The sequence below is a fragment of the Sus scrofa genome, chromosome 18 (genome assembly GCF_054392235.1).
Source record: "Sus scrofa isolate SSC_HxYL_T2T_F1_AM1 chromosome 18, Sscrofa_HxYL_maternal_Yorkshire_Landrace_v2.0, whole genome shotgun sequence".
NCBI classification, from domain to species: Eukaryota; Metazoa; Chordata; class Mammalia; order Artiodactyla; family Suidae; genus Sus; species Sus scrofa.
Window position 1 is genome coordinate 13,838,998 of NC_139400.1, and position 19,933 is coordinate 13,858,930.

The 19,933-nt window shown below is 49.3% G+C and overlaps 1 protein-coding gene across 2 annotated transcripts in view; it reads left to right on the forward strand.

Moving 5' to 3' along the window:
• The window catches only part of XRCC2 (X-ray repair cross complementing 2), a 108,562-nt gene extending 90,923 nt beyond the window's left edge, over positions 1-17,639 (forward strand). For both annotated transcript variants that reach the window (XM_085005080.1, XM_085005081.1), the window contains exon 6: positions 17,464-17,639. In XM_085005080.1, the coding sequence (XP_084861206.1) occupies positions 17,464-17,520 (57 nt within the window). In that variant the 3' untranslated portion in view covers positions 17,521-17,639. The remainder of the gene's footprint in view (positions 1-17,463) is intronic.
• The last annotated feature ends 2,294 nt before the right edge of the window (positions 17,640-19,933 follow it).

The following is a 19,933-nucleotide window of genomic DNA, read 5'->3' on the forward strand; positions in this document are numbered from 1 at the left end:
GCCGTGCGTTCGGTGTTTGACATGTGAGGTTAGGGTCCGAGGTGCCTGTGGACCTCGTCTGTAACTGTTAGGGTCCGAGGTGCCTGTGGACCTCGTCTGTAACTGTCTCACCGGCCATGGGAAATAAGGGTCTAGGGTCTGAGCCAGAGACAGGGGTTTGGGACTCATCCCTCAAGTCCATCCAGGTCCTCAGTGTGGAGTCCGTCCATCAGCGAGCACGGGTAGACGATGCAAGAGAGGCCGTGGGCCACACCGACGTCCGTGCATGATTCAAGGAGGAGGATGCGGACAGGCCGGCCTGAGGACCAGAGCCCCGAACGGGATGCTGAAGAATTCAAGGGGGGAGGGCCTCGAGGGCGGGAGCCACCAACAGTGGCAGGGATGCAGAGAAACCAGTCCGGTAAGGGCTGAAAAGAGGCAGGACCTTTGGCCACTGCAAGGAGCTGATGTGCCTCCCAAGAGGAACCATGGTGCTTTGCAGCAGGGGTGGGGTGGGGGGGATAAAACCAAATTTCAGTGGACTACCCAGGAAGTGGGAGGTGAACATGGAGAAGACAGGGAGGGACTTGGCAGAATTTGGCAAAGCAGAGAAAAAGTGCCGGGGCTAGAAAGCTAGAGGGAGAAGGCAGGTTCCGGGGAGGCCTTGTTAAGTGAGGACGGGACTTGAACGCGTTTCAAGGCTTATGGGAAGTTCTTGAAGATCTAAGAGAGCAAGGAATAGCATGGAGCAAGGTCCCTGAGGAGGCTGCAGGGAAGAGGCTGAGGTCTAGGAATCAGCCTTGGGAAGACAGAGAAAAATTTCCAAGGTGAGGAAAGAGTGAATGCAGATGAGGTAGCAGCGGAAGAGCTAATGAGAAATTGCCCCCAGGTGTCCACTGTCCCTCTGGGAGGGAGGGGTCTGCTCCCTCATCACGTCACATCCTGTCGCCTCCCTCCTTCTTCAAACCCCCAGCCCTTTAGAAATGCATCCTGTCCTCCTCTTAGAGGAAGTAGTCATCCCTGCCCCAGCTGAGTCCGCTCCTGCGCTCTCTTCCTTGTGGCCCTGCAGTCACTGACACCCGCCCCCCAGCAGGAGAGCCATCCTCACGCTGCAGTCCCCCTCCAGCCCCGGTCACTCCCTACCACTCCAGACGCACTTCCAGCTGCCCCTCACTGTCACCACGGAACGTCGAATACGAGGTAGCACAGCAGGCAGGGTGCTTGAGTCCCCCTCCCCGACAACCGTTGTCCCCTCGCTGTCAGGGATTCCTCACCTTCGCTCTTCCCCATAGTCACCCATCTGCAGGCCCTCTCAGTGCAGCCTTTAGGAGACTGACCTGCAATGTCTCCCTGGCCCAAGCCCCCATCTGTCCCCGAGACTGTGGTGGCGGTACACTGACGCCCCCCCCCTTTCCTCCTCCATCACTGGCCACACCGCAGCAAGTTACCTTGTCACGTAGACATCGACATTTGTCCCAACCCCTCTGACAATGTGCTTCCAGCCCCACTTGGACTGATACCTAGACTCTTGCCTGGGCTTACCAAGCTCTCCATGACCTGGCACCTGCCCACTTGCCCAGACGTCATTCTTGCTGCTCTTCTCTTCCCCACTCTGCCTAGAATGCCCTTCTCCTGAGCTTTGGAGAAGGGGGCCTTTTGTTCATGCAGAACTCAGATTAGCCAGGGCCTCCCGGAGCCCTTTCAGACCACCTGGGGCAGAAGAGGCACACACCACTCTATCCTATTACTCCTTTTTTCTTTTTTTGTCTTTTTGCCTTTTCTAGGGCCACTCCCGCGGCATATGGAGGTTCCCAGGCTAGGGGTCTAGTTGGAGCTGTAGCCACCGGCCTACGCCAGAGCCACAGCAACATGGGATCCGAGCTGCGTCTGTGACCTACACCACAGCTCACGGCAACGCCGTGCCCTTAACCCACTGAGCAAGGGCAGGGATCGAACCCGCAACCTTGTGGTTCCTAGTCGGATTCGTTAACCACTGCGCCACGATGGGAACTCCCTATTACTCCTTTTTAAAATTATCTTTCACTGAGTTCCCGTCCTGGCTCAGTGGTTAACGAACCCGACTAGCTAGCGCCCATGAGGGCCATCCCCGGCCTCACTCAGTGGGCTGAGGCTCTGGCATTGCCATGAGCTGTGGTGTAGGTCGCAGACGAGGCTCGGATCGTGCGTTGCTGTGGCTGTGGTGTATAGGCTGGCAGCTGTAGCTCCGATTCAACCCCTAGCCTGGGACCTTCCACCCACATACTTTTGTTTTGATTTGCCACAGACACATTTAATTTCTCCCTGCATGCTCTAAGTTCCTGAAGGGCCTCTGACATGTTTGAAATGTTTTCATCCAACTTCCTCTGTGATCACAAGAACAGTGCCGCCCCGACAGCTGATACTCAGTAAAAAAGGAGGTTCATTATGTCAGACTCCATTAGTAGAAGTGGTCCAAGGGGCAGGGCCCGAGGGGATTCTGTGGGATTCAAACGGGAGGTGTTCTCAAGCCAGGAGGCGTGGTGCAGGAGGAGCTTAAGGCTGCACGGGAAGAGATGATATTTAGGAGTTCCTGTCGTGGTGCAGCGGAAACAATCTGACTAGGAACCATGAGGTTGCAGGTTCGATCCCTGGCCTCACTCAGTGGGTTAAGGATCCAGCATTGCTGTGAGCTGTGGTGTAGGTTGCAGATGCAGCTCAGATCTGGCGTTGCTATGGCTGTGGTATAGGCCCCAGCTGTAGCTCCAATTTGACCCCTAGCCTGGGAACCTCCATATGCCGTGGGTGCAGCCTCCCCCAAAAGAATAAAAAAAAAAGAGAGATGATATTTAATGGGCTGCTGGAGAGCAGCCTGAACTACACTCCTGATTTAGAGGGAACATATATTTAAAACACCAGGCAAATATGTATTACACGATTATGCAGAACTTTTCTACTTTTCAGCGTTATTGTCCAAATATATGTATGTATACATAATACAAAATGTATGTAATTCATTCTCAAATCTTTCATTGATTCATTCACTAAATATTAAACATCCAAAATATGTAAGATACTCTGACAAGGGCTGAGGAGAATACGAATGAATTAAATACACGTCCTTCTTTCAAAAGGCAAAAAGGAATAGGAGGAAAAAGAATGCACACCAACGACCAGAGCACAGCGCAGGATGTGATATACCTTGGAAGTCAAGTGAGGGAGAATTCACCCTTGGTTCGGAAAGGACAGCAGGAAATACTTTATGGAGAAGGGAGTGTTTGTCTTGAGTCTTGAAGGAGCGCTAAGCTTTTTAAAAGCAGCAAAAAATAATAATAATAAAGTAGAATAAAACAGTAAACATAAACCCAGGATAAACCCTTGTGATTATAGATCTTATGCTATAGTAAAACACACCCCCAAAAAGAAAACATATACAAACATAAGTACGAGGCAAAGTCAGATGAACAGCTCTCGTTGAATATAACGGTTGATGCCATTTTGCTGAAACAAAATCACTCTTCACACAACACAAGGGTATAGCACAAATTGCCCCAGCCTGGCATGTCTCAGCCATTGCTGTGAGAAGTCATTTTTGCCTCTGCCTTTCTCTGTTTCTCTAGTCCAACTACTCAGTGTTGGATTTCTCTTGTGGTGCCGCAGGTGAAGGATCCAGTGTTGTCACTGCTGTGGCCCAGGTCCCTGCTGTGGCACGGGTTCAATCCCTGGCCCAGGAATGTCCTCATACCTGGGGTGCAGCCAAAAAAAAAAGTCATGTTTATCCTTCCTCGTCTCCCTCCTCTGTTCCGCTTATCTGCTGCAGCCCAACCAGCCACCCCGGAACCTGGCAGCTTAGTGCCCGACAGACAATGGATGTTACCTCTCCTGGTTCTGTGTGTTGCCTGCCTGGGTGGCACGCTCACACAGCAGGCAGAGCACACTTGCTGTTAGCTGGAAACCTGGCAGGGGCCGTGGGCCAGCGGGCCTGCCCGTGGTCTTCCCTTGTGGCTGAGGCTTTTACATCCCAGAGGCAGGGAGCCAAGAGAGAGCACCCAGGCAGCCTCCGTCCTCGGGCTCCTGAGATGGCCGTGCAGCTCCAGGCCTCAGTGCTCAGAACAACTGTGGTAGGAATTAGCAGAATTCCTCTGGGGTCTCACCGGCTTTGGGGAGTCCTGTGCCCTTGCTGGGGGCAATGCAAGGCTCTTGCTGGGTGGACTGAGCGGCCCGTCTATCCTGGACCAGTGTGCATTGGCTCCAAACAGTCTGACCCTGCCAGGGTGAGCCGGGCTGACACCCTTGAACCTGGCAGAGCTATGACTAGAGCCCCCCTTTACTCTCAGAGCACCCCAACTTCCTATTTACAGGATTAACCTATAAATAGGCTGAGAGTGGAGGAGTCCCAAATCCCACATTCCAAACTTGTCACTGGCTGGGGAGCTCCCATCATGGCGCAGCGGAAATGAATCCGATTAGGAACCATGAGGTTGTGGGTTCGATTCCTGGCTTTACTCATTGGGTTAAGGATCCAGTGTTGCCGTGAGCTGTGGTGTAGGTCGCAGATGCAGCTCCAGTCCCGAGTTGCTGTGGCTGTGGTGTAGGCCGGTGGCTATAGCTCAGATTTGACCCCTAGCCTGGGAACCTCCATATGCCGAGGGTGCGGCCCTAAAAAGCAAAAAAAAAAAAAAAAAAAAAAGTCAGTGGCAGAAGGATACATGGATTCTGAGTGCTTGAAAAGCAGCAGGTATCTCTCCCCTGGGTACACGCCACAGCAGGGTGACAACTCTTAGCAAAGTCGCGTATCGGGTAGGGCGGGGGCTGGTGCCAGGTGTGGGCTGTGGGAGGAGCACCTGGAAGGGACAGAGACGGACAGTCCCATGTTCTGTCTGGAGCCCTTTCCTTCCACCGTCACCTCTGTGCCATCGGTCTGTTTCCGTGGCCGGCTCTGTGTGAGCGGCTTTGAGGAGCAGGTGGGTTAGCACGAGGGGACCATCCTTGCATGTGGGGGATCGAGTTGAGGAAACAGCACCAGTGCCTCCTGAAATGCTTGTGAGAACGTCAGCTAGGAGAGTCCAGGCAGGAGGAAGTGGACAGTAAGTCTTGCAGATGAAAGCGAGGAGAGATCAGTGCGGGCTCGAGTATTTGGGAAGAGCTCGGGGAAGTCTGAGCTGGGATTGGGTTTGAACAGATGGAGAGGGAGGAGAGGGCGCAGTATTGAGGACACTGTCAAGGTACAGAGGTTGGGCTGAGCGCCCTGTTGAAATGACGGGGGGTTGGGGCGGGGGCTGGGAGCGTGTGTTGAGATGTAGTGGGAAATACGCAAGTCGATGGTGGAGGGGCTGAGGTGTCTGTGTCGGTGTTAGTACATTTACACCAGCCTGTACCCGAGGCGTCAGTAATTCAAAAGCTTCCTCCTTCCAAACCAGCCACGCTGCGGTGATGCAAGGATGGCTGGAAGGGGTGGAGGCAGGCAGGCTTCCTTCAGTCACTCGGCGACATTGATCGGGCACCTGCTGTGTGCCAGGCAGTTCCAGACTCTGTCGCCCAAGATGAGCCTGTCTCCTTGCTGAGGGAGCCAGAGAATAAACTAACAAAGAAGCAAGAGAATAGCAAGGAGCGATAGGTGCTTGGAAGAGAAATCAGACAGGCTGATGGGTGGAGTGACTGGACAATTTCCAACCAAGCAGTCACGGAGGACTTCCTGGAGGAGGTAGCAGCCATGCCTCATTCGGGCTCAGCGGCAGGGGGCGGCGGGGGGGGGAGGAGGGAACAGCCAGGGCATGTTTGCCTTTGGAAGGATCTGCTCGTCACCACCTGGGGTCTCTCTCGAGGCCCCTCTCCCCGCCTTCCCCAAGGGCTTCATCCCATCTCTACACTCGAACTTCTTCAGTTAAATCTGGTCTCATAGCTCCAGACCGATTTCACTGGTTTTCCCTGCCACCCTTTGCACCTTTCTTCTCCTACGGCCTTGAACTCTCAGGTACCTCCACTCCTTCCCACCTGCCTCTGCGTCAGCCAGCCTTGTTCCCGTCTTGGGCTCTGTTTGCTAAACGCGGAGCCCAGCACAGCGCCTGCCGTAATGAGGCAGGTACATGTACGACACAGAACTCATCAGTTCCATCCACCTTGAATGACGCTGTCAGATTTCCATTTGTCTCACTGCTCGCCACCAGTCATTACTTTATATTCCCCAGTTCCTCATCGATGTGCCAGCCTGCTCTCCCCATCTCCTGCTTTGTAACCTGGAAAGTTCCTGCTGCAGGACGTATTCCTCTTGTACCAAAGAGGAACTGGAAGTGGCTTCTTGGTTTTTCTAAGTTGGTCTTTAAGGATATATCTTACAGGAGGCTAAAACACAAAAAGCAATCCTGACCCAGAGCAATGCCAGCGGGAAGACGCACAAGGCGGTGCGTCCCTATGACATTTTGATGGTGCGTTGATAGGGTGGAGGTTCTAGGTGGAGGACCCATGAGGAGGATGAGCCCAGGGTGGAGACGGGGAATACGCAAGGGAAGCCAGACGGGGCAGAGCGGGGAGGAAGATGATGGTCAGTGAAGAGATTTATATAACCTGATGGAAAAATCCAGGAGTTCCCGTTGTTGCTCAGTGGGTTAAGGACCCAATGTTGTCTCTGTAAGGATGTGAATTTGATCCCTGGCCTCGCTCGGTGGGTTAAGGATCCAGCCTTGCTGCATACTGCAGATGGATGGAGTGCCTGGACTATTTCAGACCAAGCAGTCAAGGAGGACTTCATGGAGGAGGTGGTCACAGATGTGGCTCAAATTCCTGTGTTGCTGTGGCTGTGATATAGGCTGGCAGCTGTAGCTCTGATTCAACCGCTAGCCCAGGAACTTCCATACACTGCAGCCATAAAAAGAAAGAAAGAAAAATCCACACCTGTTGGAGACCATGGAACAGCTGATCTCTGCAGAAGGCAAATATCTGTGGACACAGAGTTCTAAAGTACAGTCTCCTTCAAAGACAAGATAAAGGACTTATGCATTAACCATGTCATTCTACGAACTGCTGCCTTATGTCCTAAGGATACCCCTAAAGATACCCCTTTTCATATCACTAAGATAACTTCGTTATTGCCTATCCCTGTTCCTGCCCACTAATCTGTCACCTTCCTCAATCTGTCACCTTCCTCATCACCCATCACCTTCCTTAATAAAAGTCATGGGGACTAAAGTCAAGGCACCTTTGTTCCCGGAACAGAGTGCCTCCTGGTCCCTCACTTAAGAGTCTTGTGTGTTCTGTTACACGGCACCGTCCCTCTTCCAGGATTCCCTGTTCCCCTGCAGCACTGGACAAGGCACAAACCCAGTCTCTTTCTACTCTACTTGATAAGGGCAAGTTCAAGAAGAAGAGCCATTCCAGTCCTCTGTCAAGAAGACCATGGTGGAGTTCCCATCATGGCACAGCGGAAATGACCCTGACTAGGAACCATGAGGTTGCGAGTTTGATCCCTGGCCTCGCTCAGAGGGTTAAGGATCCGGCGTTGCCGTGAGCTGTGGTTAGGTCGCAGATGCAGCTTGGATCTGATGTGGCTGTGGCTGTGGTGTAGGCTGGCAGCTATAGCTCCGATTGGACCCCTAGCCTGGGAATTTCCATGTGCCACAAGTGAGGCCCTAAAAAGCAAAAAAAAAAAAAGACCATGGCATCTATAGGTTGGACTTTTCTGCCTAGGGATAATCGAATAGTATTGATAGTCATTGGAGGCTTCTCTAAAGGTCATATCTGAAGTCCCCTGGTGGCCTAGCAGGTTAAGGATCTGGCGTTGTCCCTGCTGTGGCTCTGGTCACTGCTATGGCGCTGGTTCAACCCCAGATCCGGGGAGTTCTGCATGCTTGACGCTGCCAAAAAAAGAAAAGATCATAGCCATTTGAAGAATGCCATTAAATTACCATACTTGGGCTATACACATAGATATTTTAATGCCGTATCCTGTCCTCAAGGCCCCAGAGAGGAAAAGGATGCCTAGGCAAAGAGAAGGGTTTTGCGTTACAGCTTCTCCTCTTCCCGGTTTAGCGCCTTGGGGAGGAGCACAGGGGTTGGACACCCTGCAGGCCCTCCCTCCACGAAACTGGCCTTACTTTTCCAGCGGCGGAGAAAGTGCCCCTCTCCCAGCAGGGGCGTCCTGTTGCATCAAGATGTCCAGAAAACTGCCATCAGCCCTCTGTGGCTCCGCAGACACCCACCGACCCTTCACTGCGTCACTAACATCCTTACCCTCAAACAGGATCCTGGAGCCAGTCAAGCATCAGTCCGCGGTATGAACCTAAAGACAGCTAATACAACTGGAGAAGAAAACATTTCGTCACAGAGTGGAATTTGTGGAGTTCCCATTGTGGCTCAATGGGTTAAGAACCTGACTAGTATCCACAAGGATGCGGGTTCAATCCCTGGCCTCGCTCCATGGGTGAAAGGATCCGGTGTTGCCATGAGCTGTGGTGTAGGTTGTGGATGTGGCTCTGACTCGACCCCTAACCTAGGAACTTCCATATGCCGTGGGTGAGGCCCTAAAAAGACAAACAAACAAAAACAAAGTGGAATTTGTCTGGAGACCCTCGGTGCCCACCAGGGAGGAGCCTAGAAGCAGCCGCGATATGAGCCTTAATGGAAGAGTCTTCGCATCTTTGGAAATGTTGGTTGGGACAGAAACTGAACACACCCTCGTCTTCTGGAGGATTCCACACTCGGGGTGAAACTCCCATGGACACGTTTCAGGAGAACGAGAAGCGATTCCTACTCGGGAGTCCCCCACTGGCAGCTGTCCCCTCCACGAGAAAAATCCCCTCGTTCTGATGGGATTTTTGTTTTAACGGTGAGACGACGCTATAATCCTCATTTCTCAGAGATGCCTGAGGACAGTGACAACCAGGCACCATGGAAGAGAGTGGCGTCCCAGTAGACTCTTCATTTTGGAATTTTCTACCAATCCTGTCCTCTTATTTTTTATTAAAAATAACTTTTGTTTGCCCTCTTACTAGACTTTTGTGCGTTGAGGTTAGGGAAAAAAATAAATACGACACATGACACAGAACAGAGGTTGCTGCATTGGATGGAGGCTGGCTTAGAGGAACATGACGTCTCCTCCGAATTTAAGATTTATTTTCCCCTAGGAGTTCCCACTGTGGCTCAGTGGAAGCAAACCAGACTAGTATCCCTGAGAACACAAGTTCGATCCCTGGCCTCGCTCAGTGGGTTAAGGATCCAGCATTGCTGTGAGCTGTGGTGTAGGTTGCAGACGTGGCTTGGATCCCATGTTGTTGTGGCTATGGTGTAGGCGTGCTGCTGCTGTTCCAGTTTGACCCCTAGCCTGAGAACCTCCATATGCCATGGTGTGGCCCTAAAAAGGAAAAAAAAAAAAAAAAGTATTTTCCCCTAAACTCAATCTGTGCTCCGATATTCCTGTCTCTTTACTTGCCTGATCAGAAGCTGAATCTGTCTGGAGTTCCCGCTGGGGTGAAACGGGATCCACGGCATCTTGGGAGCACTGGGATGCAGGTTCAATCCCCAGCCCGGCACAGTGGGTTAAGGATCCGGCCACAGCTGTGGCTTAGGTTGAGAATTAATTCCTGGCCGGGAAACTCCTTATGTTGCAGGGCGGCCAAAAAAAGAAGCTGAATCCATCCTATCTCCTGTGCCCTTCTTCCTCCCACCAGACTCCCAGACGCCCCAGGCCCTGCTCGGGCAGTGGGGTTCCCAAGACAGGGATGGGGAGCCCGGTTTGTTTTTAGTTATTTGTATGTGGCACATTGTCCCAAGCTCTTGTCTCCATAAATCTCCCCCATTATTCCAAAGGGCTGCTCTCTTGTCATTGCTAAAACTCAAGGATTTCAGTATTTGCCTGAAAAAAAAAAAATAGCCACAAAGGACCAGCCCAGTAATTTATTTACAGACATATTCAGAAAGATTAGTTGGAGGAGTTAGAGTCTCTCTATATGCACGTGCTACATTCTGTGCAAAGGTGGGGTGAATTCCCAGACCCCAGGTTCCAACCTCCTGTGAGGATAAGCAGAGAGTAAGTGGGTCCCTCCTCCAGTCTCACTGTCATGACCTCGTCGGCATGATGGCAGCTGTAGCTGCTGCTTCTGATACTAGTTAAAACTCCTAGGAGTTCTCTTGTGGTGAAGGGGGTTAAGGATCAGATATTGTCACTGCAGCAGCTCTAACCACTGCTGCAGTTTCAGTTCCTGGCCCAGGAACTTCCCCATGCCACAGGTATGACCAAAAAAAAAAAAAAAAAAAAGGATGTCATCTTTTTGGAAAAAAGAATGGATTAGCTTAAATCAAGTTTGGGGAAGGGCTTTTAACAGAGCTGTCCCCACTGTGAAAGAAATGGGGTGATTGGATTAGAACCCACAAATCCGGCAATGGATGAGGCAGTTGAGTCCCTAACTGGAGAGGACCCTGCAGGACGGAAATGATGAAAATACGTCTCCACCCACCTCCACCAAGAGGGCCCCCTTCCTTGGCACGTGTACATTATCGAGGCCCTTCTCTAAGTTTCTTTTTCCTGTATTTTAACAAGATCATCTAACACTGAAAAGTAGTCAGGAAAGGAGGAAGCAAACAACGGTCCCCCGGAGCTGCCGAGTCCTGAGGGAGCACCACACAAATGTGAATTGTCAGCCTCTTAACCGCAAGCATCGCTGCGGCTGGGAGCCAGGGCCCCCCAGGGCAGCCCTTCATCTGGTAAACAAGAGGATACAAACCCCAAACATGTCTTGGCTAATCAGAAACACTCCCAGAAAACAACCCTCGACCAGGGGCGTCCAGGCCTGGCCTTGGTCCCCCACCTCCCCCCCGGCTGGCCTGTCTTCGTGTCACTCACACCCCCAGGTGGCCATCTTGCCAGTTGAGAATAATTAGCCTTTGACGAGCACTGGTTGCGTTTTCATCAGCTTCATTTCCAAATTCCTGTAATTTCCATTTCATCCAATTAGTGTATTTTGGCCCATTCTCTTCCAGCAGCCTGGGGACAGACACATCACCCGCCCAGAAATAACAGCCTTATTTCACATAAATCAAATGACACTGCTGTTTGGGGTGAGCTCCAGCTTCGTTTTTCCAAGGCCTTAAAAATGAACTTGAGTCCATCGCATGTCCCAGTTCTGTTCTAAAACGGAGACCAGCTGAAGAAAGAGGTGATCTTCAACCCGGTTTCTGGGAAGACTATTTTGATGGCGCCGTAACAGTCTCATCCAGTTAAGATGTCAAACAAGACGTCCGCGGAGGCTCTTCACTGCATCCCCCCTCCCCGCCCCCGTGCTTCCGTTTCAGAGGGAGGGGCCTTGGTGTTCTGACCCAAAGCGGGAGCTGCAGGACCCTGGTCCTGTGCACGCTTCTCCCAAAGTAAGGTCCCCGCAGCATATGGAGTCCCAGGCCAGGGGTCAGAGCTGAGCTGCAGTTTGGACCTCCGCGCAGCAGCGGTGGCAGCGCCAGATCCTTTAACCCACCGTGCCGGACCAGGGATCAAATCTTTGTCCTGGTGCTGCAGAGACACCTCCCATCCCCTTGCGCCACAGCGGGAGCGCCTGCATTCCATTTTAATGAGCATAAGAAGCCTCCGCTTTGTTTAATCCAATATTTCTCAAACGTACTTGACACTGGACCCTTTCGGGAAGGTAATAGCCTATTTCCAAGCGCTCCATGAACAGCTGGCAAAGGAATAAATGAACTTTCCAAAGAATACACGCTGGGAGGTACTGCTTTAAACCACAGCACTGAGTGGTAGGAGACGCTTAAATAAAAAATGCAGCAGGTATTTTGGGGGGGCAGGTGGCCTGTCGCTACCCCTCAGCTCACACTCAAGGCGGATGTGCCCTACAGGCAGCCCTGCTTTGGTCCAGGCTCACTTCCACTAGCACGTGAGCTCCTTGGGGAAGGAGCTGTCTTCCTGTCCTTACTCTTCTGTTTCTAGCAGGGAGCAGAGGGCCTGGTGGCTAGTACGTGCTCTTAATAAATAAACTAATTCATAATTCAATTAATGAATGCTGGGGATGAATAAATTAATGAATAAATATCACCCTTAGTATTAGAGGCTTTCCCAGCTAAGAGGAATGAATATCTTCATTCCTTGGGAGTTCCCGTCATGGCACAGCAGAAATGAATCCGACTGGGAACCGTAAGGTTGTGGGTTCGATCCCTGGCCTTGCTCAGTAGGTTAAGGATCCAGTGTTGCCGTGAGCTGTGGTGTAGGTCGCAGACGCGGCTTGGATCCCATGTTGCTGTGGCTGTGGTGTAGACTGGCGGCTACAGCTCCGATTGGACCCCTAGCCTGGGAACCTCCATATGCTGCGGGATTGGCCCTAGAAAAGGCAAAAAGACAAAAAAAAAAAAAGAAAAGAAATTTTTAGAGGTCTATTCCAGCCCTTACTCGAGAGTTGAGGGAACTGAGACCCCCAGAGCAGTGAGTGGTTTGTCCAAGGTCCTGCGTGGAGCCCGTCGTGAAGGGGCTGTTTCACTCTTCTCCCCAAAAGAACACGAAATGCCGTGACGCGTCTTCAGCCAGTCGGGATTGTTTTGAACATATATCGAGACCACACGGCCTGTTACCGTAAAGCGGTTTCTTCATTTAAGCAACAATGTGTGCAGGCATCGTTGTTAACCCATAATTAAAATACCAACCATCTTATAAATGCATGTATAATAGTATTAGCTCCAAGCACCGAAGTGTTCAAATGTCTGAGAGATTTTTAATTTTGGTAAAATTATTTTAACAATCAGATTATGCAAGGGTTTTTCCCTTCAGTGTTTTTTACATCTTAGGCAAACTCGCTCTCGCTCTCTCCCTCTCCCTCTCCTCTCTCTCTCTCTCTTTTTTTTTTTTTTTTTTTTTTGGCTCCCCATTAAGTTCTTTGAAAGCTCAGAAGAACTCCCCATTTATTCCCTCTGAAATTGACTTGTTCTCCAGGGAATTGTGGGGAGATTTGTTTTGCTGGAAGAAGGAGGAATGATCCTTGACAAACTTCTGGCCTTTTCCTGGTAAAAACCGAGGAGGGATAGCTGGGTTGGTCACCGGTGTCCTGGCTCGGTGTGCAGAAGGCTACAGGACCCTTCCCTAACTACACCTTCCAATTTCCTTACCTTCACGATTGCCGAATCCAAACAAAGGAGATGAGGTGATAGAACTTCAGGAGCAACAAATTGGCCTGTAGGTTTCCTCACTTATTTTCCGCAGTAACTAAATTCAACAGTAAGATTTTAATCATTTGGATTCAAGTTTTGGCCCTGTCTTCCAGTCCCCAAAATAGCAAGTGTATGAGAGAAAGATGGGACTGTAGAGAAATAGCTATGAGAATACCTTGAAGAAAGACGGTTAAGAATTTGTATTCTAGGAGTTCCCTTGTGGATCAATGGGTTAAGGATCCAGCATTGTCACTGCTGCAGCTTGGGTCGCTGCTGTGGTGTGGGTTTGATCCCTAGCCCAGGAACTTCTGCATGACAGAGTATCAGCCAAAAAAAAAAAAAAAGTTTGGGAGTTCCCATCGTGGTGCAGCAGAAACAAATCCAACTAGGAAGCATGAGGTTTCGGGTTCAATCCCTGGCCTTGCTCCGTGGGTTAAGGATCCGGTGTTGCCATGAGCTGTGGTGTAGGCCAGCGGCTACAACTCTGATTTGACCCCCAGCCTGGGAACCTCCATATGCCATGGGTGTGGCCCTCAAAAAGACAGAAGACAAAAAAAAAAAAATTGTATTCTAGCTTTGCCATTTATTGGGTGTGGAATTCTGAGGACATCAGGTCAGCTTTTTCTTCCCCAGGGCTGAACTTGTGGCATATGGAAGTTCAAGCCACGTCTGCAACCTACCCCAAAGCTTGTGGCAACACCGGATCCTTAACCGACTGAACAAGGCCAGGGATCAAACCCGCGTCCTCTTGGACACTATGTTTGGTTTTCAACCCACTGCACCACAGTGGGAACTCTGCTAGGTCAGCTTTTCATTCCTAACCTACGAGAAATAGGAACTTTATACTGTCTCACAGAAATGTGACAACTGCAAGTACAACAACGAATGTAAAGTGGTAACACAGTTTCTGGCTCCATGAATAGTGGCTGCTGTAATGCTGTTCATTCTCTCTCTCTATTCTCTCATTTTGCCAAATTGAAAAAAGCTTTCAACACCACCAACTCCTAGAAATTCCTCTGTGGCGCAGCAAGTTAAGGATCTGGCATTGCTATAGCTGTGGCACAGGTCACAATTGCAGTTCGGGTTCTGTCCCTGGCCTGGGAATGTGCTGCAGGTACCATCCAAAAAAAAGAAAATTTAGTGCAAACTACTAATCCCGGGCGTTCTCTCGTGGCTCAGCAGGTTAAAGATCCAGTGTTGTCGGGGTTCCCATAGTGGCGCAGTGGAAATAAATCTGACTAGGAACCATGATGTTGTGGGTTCGATCCCTGGCCTCACTCAGTGGGTTAAGGATCAGCATTTCCGTGAGCTGTGGTGTAGGTCACAGATGTGGCTCGGATCTGGTGTTGCTGTGGCTCTGGTGTAGGCTGGCAGCTGTATCTCTGATTCGACCCCTAGGCTGGGAACTTCCATATGCCGCGGGTGTGGCCCTAAAAAGCAAAAAACAAACAGAAATACTTTAAAAAAATTAAAAAAAAAAAAAAAGATCCAGTGTTGTCACTGCAGCAGCCAAGCAAAACAAAACAAAAATAAAAATAAAAAAACTACTGGAGTTTCTGCTATGGCACAGTGATTTAATGATCCACTGTTATCTCTTGGTGGCGAGGGTTAGATGAGCTGTGCTGTAGTTCACGGCTGCAGCCCAGGTCTGATCAATGGTCCCGGGACTTCCATATGCCACGGGTGCAGCTGAAAAAGGAAATAAAACAAAACTAGCAGCTCCATCTAGGTTGCAGTATAGACCAGGTAAGTCAATGCCCTTTTACCCGTAAAGTTGAACCCATTTGGCATATATTTCCCAACCTTGAGGACAAGCTGCAAAGGAGAACTTTTTTTTTCTTTTCTTTTCTTTTTTTTTTTTTTTTTTTTGCTTTTTAGGGCCTGTGGCATATGGAGGTTCCCAGGCAAGGGATTGAATCAAACTACAGCTGCCAGTCTACACCACAGCCACAACAATGCCAGATCCAAGCCGCATCTGTGATCTACACCACAGCTCACAGTAATGCCGGATCCTTAACTCACTGAGCAAGGCCAGGGATCGAACCCGCAACCTTGTTTCTGCGGCACCATGATGGGAACTCCAGGAGACCTTTTTGAGCGGCAACTAAAATGTAAAAGCGTGTGCAGTGTGCTTGGGTTAGTGGCAGGGCCACCGAACTTCACAGTTTTGCTGAGCGTCTGCTCATGCTACCTATGACTATTCTCCAAATGTTAAACCAATCCATTACCCATCATTAAAGCAAAAACACGAGAGATACATGGCATTGAGTTGATGCCTAGAGAGACTGCTTATCTTTCCAACTCTTTCAGTTGCTACTGATGAAACAAGACTAGAGCGCATTCATTAAGCCCACTGCTGCCAGGCACTGCGCTGTCTTTGGGAAAAGCATCCTGTCTGCCAGCTGACCCCGCCCTCACAGGGGTCCCGGGAAGAGAGGCGGTGGACGGCAAAGAAGCCACTGCGGTGTAACGGGGAAGGAGGCGCAAAAGGCAGCGCTCTGAGAATGAAAAACCGAAGCGCCAGCATGTCTTGGGCTCTTCCGGGAGACTAGTGACTCTTGAGTGTGTCTAGGTGTACGAGAAGCTCTTCCCAGTTAAGAAGGAGGAAAGTCATTATTGGAAGAGAGAGAAGAAAAACTGTCAGACTAGATTGCAGCCGTGGTGAAAACCCAGGCTGTGGGGCCAGGTGGCTTCCTCGTGACCCTGACCCGCTGTGTGATCTTGGGCAAACTGATGTCATCATGCCTCAATTTCTTCCTCTGCAAAATGGGAACAATAAAGTATCTACTTCACAGAGTGATCATGGGATAGAAAACGCCCAGAGTAGTGCCTAGCCAAGGCACACACTTACGAATGTAAGCTCTTATTACTACAAATAAGCATGCCTTGTGCTCTGAATCCAGTGCAGTTTAGTTTGAATAAACAAGTGGAAGTAACAAGTTAAATAGGTTTTTTAAAAAATCTCATTTACTGGAGTTCCTGTTGTGGCTCAGCAGTAATGAACCCAACTAATAACCATGAGGATGCAAGTTCGTTGCCCTCGCTCAGCTTAACCAAGGATTGGCAACGCCATGAGCTGTGGTGTAGATCGAAGACATGGCTCAGATCTGGAGTTGCTGTGGCTGTGGCGCAGCCTGGAAGCTGCATCTCCGATTCAACTCCTAGCCTGGGAACTTCCATGTGCCGCATGTGTGGCCCTAAAAAAGCCAAAAAAAAAAAAAAAAAAAAAACTCATTTACTTGTTTAAGTAGTTTATATGTCTTTCTTAACTGGCCAGCACACAATAACATTTAAATCCTATGTATTCATACAAAAAAAAAAAAAAAATCTGGGGACTTCCTATTGTGGCTCAGCAGAAATGAAACTGACTGGTATCCATGAGGATGCAGGTTCGATCCCTGGCATTGCTCAGTGGGTTAAGGATTTGGTGTTGCCGTGAGCTGTGGTGTAGGTCTCAGACACAGCTTGGATCCCGCGTTGCTGTGCCTGTGGTGTAGGCCGGCGGCTACAGCTCCGATTGGACCCCTAGCCTGAGAACCTCCATATGCCAGGGTTGTGGACCTAAAAAGACAAAAACAAAAACAAAAACAAAAAAAACCAAAAAACAAAAACCTGGTATCTTGTGTGGTCATGTTGCCCATCAACCTAGTCATTCTTTCAGAAGCAGTGATGTAAACGGTCGCAGGCAAAGTCTGGTCAGATTCTGGGTCTCAGTTTTTCATCTGCAAAATGAGACGGTTGTGCCATTTTATCTTGAGTGCTTTTTTCAACTCTAACTTTCTATGCTTCTCTTATTACTGGCTTATTCATGACGGTAGAAGTAAGGCAGTCCCCGGATTTATGTAATAGAGAAATTAAACATACATTCCGAGGGAAAAGACAGGGGGAATAAAAAAACAAATCTGCAACCGTAGAATACCCTTTGATTGCTAGGGTTTTATACAGATTACTCTGTAACTAACTGTTCAGCTAACTGACGCCACAAATTGGAAAAGGTGTTGGGGGATGGATTTAGTGGCGTCCTCAGTTAGTCAGCACTGTTTTTGATCACAGACTTGGACGAGGGGCCAAGGTGAGCAGCAGGAAAGCCAGGTGTGCCTCTAGGAAGGAGAGGGTGTGAGTCGGTCAAACCCAGGTAACACCTAGGAGGCCAAGGGAGAGCCAGGGCTGAAGTCAGGGTGACGCCGTGATGGCTGAAAATCCTTGGAGTCCCAGGAACAAGGTGGCAGATACAGAAGGACGAATTGCCCTGTGTAAGCAAAACACACAAATAAGAGAATAAGCTCTTGTCTGGCAGCAGCAAAGCAGGCTAAAGTGGGAAACCAAAGAGAAACGGTAGCTCCAAAGCAACACTGATTCCAACGCCTTGCTTCCCAGGCCCATCCTCCCAGAATCCTCCTGCCGGGTCAGAACCAACTGAAGGCCTCAGCCTGACTCAGGACATGATCACAGCCCACGACGCAGTGGTGTCTAGAGAGAGGACGTACATTGAAAACGGGCGGACCTTCTCACGGCCAAGGTTGTGGCATCTGGTGAGATGGTTTGGAAGGGGCAGCCCCACAGCAAAGAGGACCTAGGGGTTGAAACTTAGGTCCTACAGAAAACAGAGCAGGTCCAGGCGAATGCAAGGGGACCCAGGGGCAGGAGCCAGAAATGAGTTAGAAACCGCTTTTTTTTTTTCCTTAGGGCAGCACCCACGGCATATAGTGGTTCCCAGGCTAGGGATCTGATTGGAGGTACAGCTGCCAGCCTACACCACAGCCACAACAACGCCAGATCCAAGCTGCGTCTGTGATCTACAGCACAACTCACAGCAATGCCAGATCCTTAAGCCACTGAGCAAGGCCAGGGATCCAACCCACAACCTCATGGTTCCCAGTTGGAATTGTTTCTGCTGCACCACGACAGGAACTCTGGTTAGAAACTGTATACATGAGTTCCCATCATGGCTCAGTGGTTAGCTAATCCGACTAGGAACCATGAGGTTGCAGGTTCGATCCCTGGCCTCACTCAGTGGGTTAAGGATCTGGGTGTTGCCGTGAGCTGTGGTGTAGGTTGCAGACAGGGCTCAGATCCCACGTTGCTGTGGCTGTGGTGTAGGCTGGTGACTACAGCTGTGATTGGACCCCTAGCCTGGGAACCTCCATATGCCACGGGTGCAGCCCTAGAAAAGGCAAAAAGACAAAAAATTAAAAAAAAAAAGGAAGAAAAGAAACTATAGATGAAAGTTTCCATTGAAAAGTTGAAACCTGAGAACATTCATTTGTTTACCCATGCAATAAACATTTACCAAGCAACTTTTATGTATAGGACATAATTAATCCACTGGCAAAACAGACATATTGTTCATGTAATCACAAAACAATGAAGATTGGAGGATTCCTTCTAACATTGGAGGGTTCAGACCTGATAAAGAAATAAGGAAAAAAGGAATTATAATGCAATGTGGTAAATGTTTTAATTCAAGTTCACAAATAGGACTACAGCAATACCAGGAAGGATTACCTAACCCAAACCTGGGGAGTTAGGAAAGAAGCAACATGAAGCTGAATTCTAAAGGATGAAGAGGAGTTGGTCAGACAAAAAGCCTGCTGGAAGGAATTGGATGGATGGGGGGATGGGAGAAATGTTCCAGATGGCTGCGAACTTCCAAGGTAAGAGGCATGAACTCCAAGAGTCATAAATAGATGAGTTCCTGTTGTAGCTCAACAGTAACAAACCCAACCAGTATCCATGAACACGGGTTCGATCCCTGGCCACAGCCAGTGGGTTAAGGATCTGGCGTTGCCATGAGCTGTGGTGTAGGTCACAGATGCAGCTCAGATCCCATGTTGCTGTGAGCTGTGGTGTAGGCCTGAAGCTGTAGCTCCAATTCGATCCCTACCCTGGGAACCTCCGTATGCCTCAGGTGTAGCCCTAAAAAGCAAAATAATAATAATAATAATTCCAAATAATTCATGGATTAACAAAAAGAAAACAGAAATTGTCAATATTTCAAACTGAATGATAACAAAAATATCATATATAATTCTAGTGGGGGGAAGTCCACTAGTGGCTAGGAATTCTAGTGTCTCAGCAGGTTAAGGACCTGATGTTGTCTTTTCGAGGATGCAGGTTTGATCCCTGCCCTCATTAAGTGGGTTAAGGATCTGGCCTTGCTGTAAGCTACGACCTAGGTCACAGGTGCAGCTCAAATCCATTGTTGCTGTGACTGTGGCATAGGCCTCAGCTACAGCTCTGATTTGACCCCTGTCCCAGGAACTTCTATATGGCACAGGTGCAGCCATAAAATTTTTTTTTTTTTTTTTTTTTGTCGTTTTGCCATTTCTTGGGCCGCTCCCGCAGCATATGGAGATTCCCAGGCTAGGGGTCCAATCAGAGCTGTAGCCGCCGGCCTACACCAGAGCCACAGCAACACGGGATCCGAGCCGAGTCTGCAACCTACACCACAGCTCACGGCAACGCTGGATCCTTAACCCACTGAGCAAGGCCAAGGATCGAACCTGCAACCTCATGGGTCCTAGTTGGATTCTTTAACCACTGAGCCACAACGGAAACTCCCATAAAAAATTTTTAAAAATAAAAATACATAAATAAATCTAGTGGGATACAGCCAAAGCAGTATTTGGGAAAAGACTATAGCCTTAAATACTATATTAACAAAGAGGAAAGACAAAGTTATGAGTTAAGCATCTATTTCAAAAGTTGTAACAGGAGTATAAGAAAACACCAAATGAAGGAAGAAAATAAAATAGATAAGACTATACATTAATGAAATAGAAAATAAACGTAAATAGAAAAAAAATCAGTAAAGCCAAAAATTGGTTCTTTCAAAAGATTTGTTAAA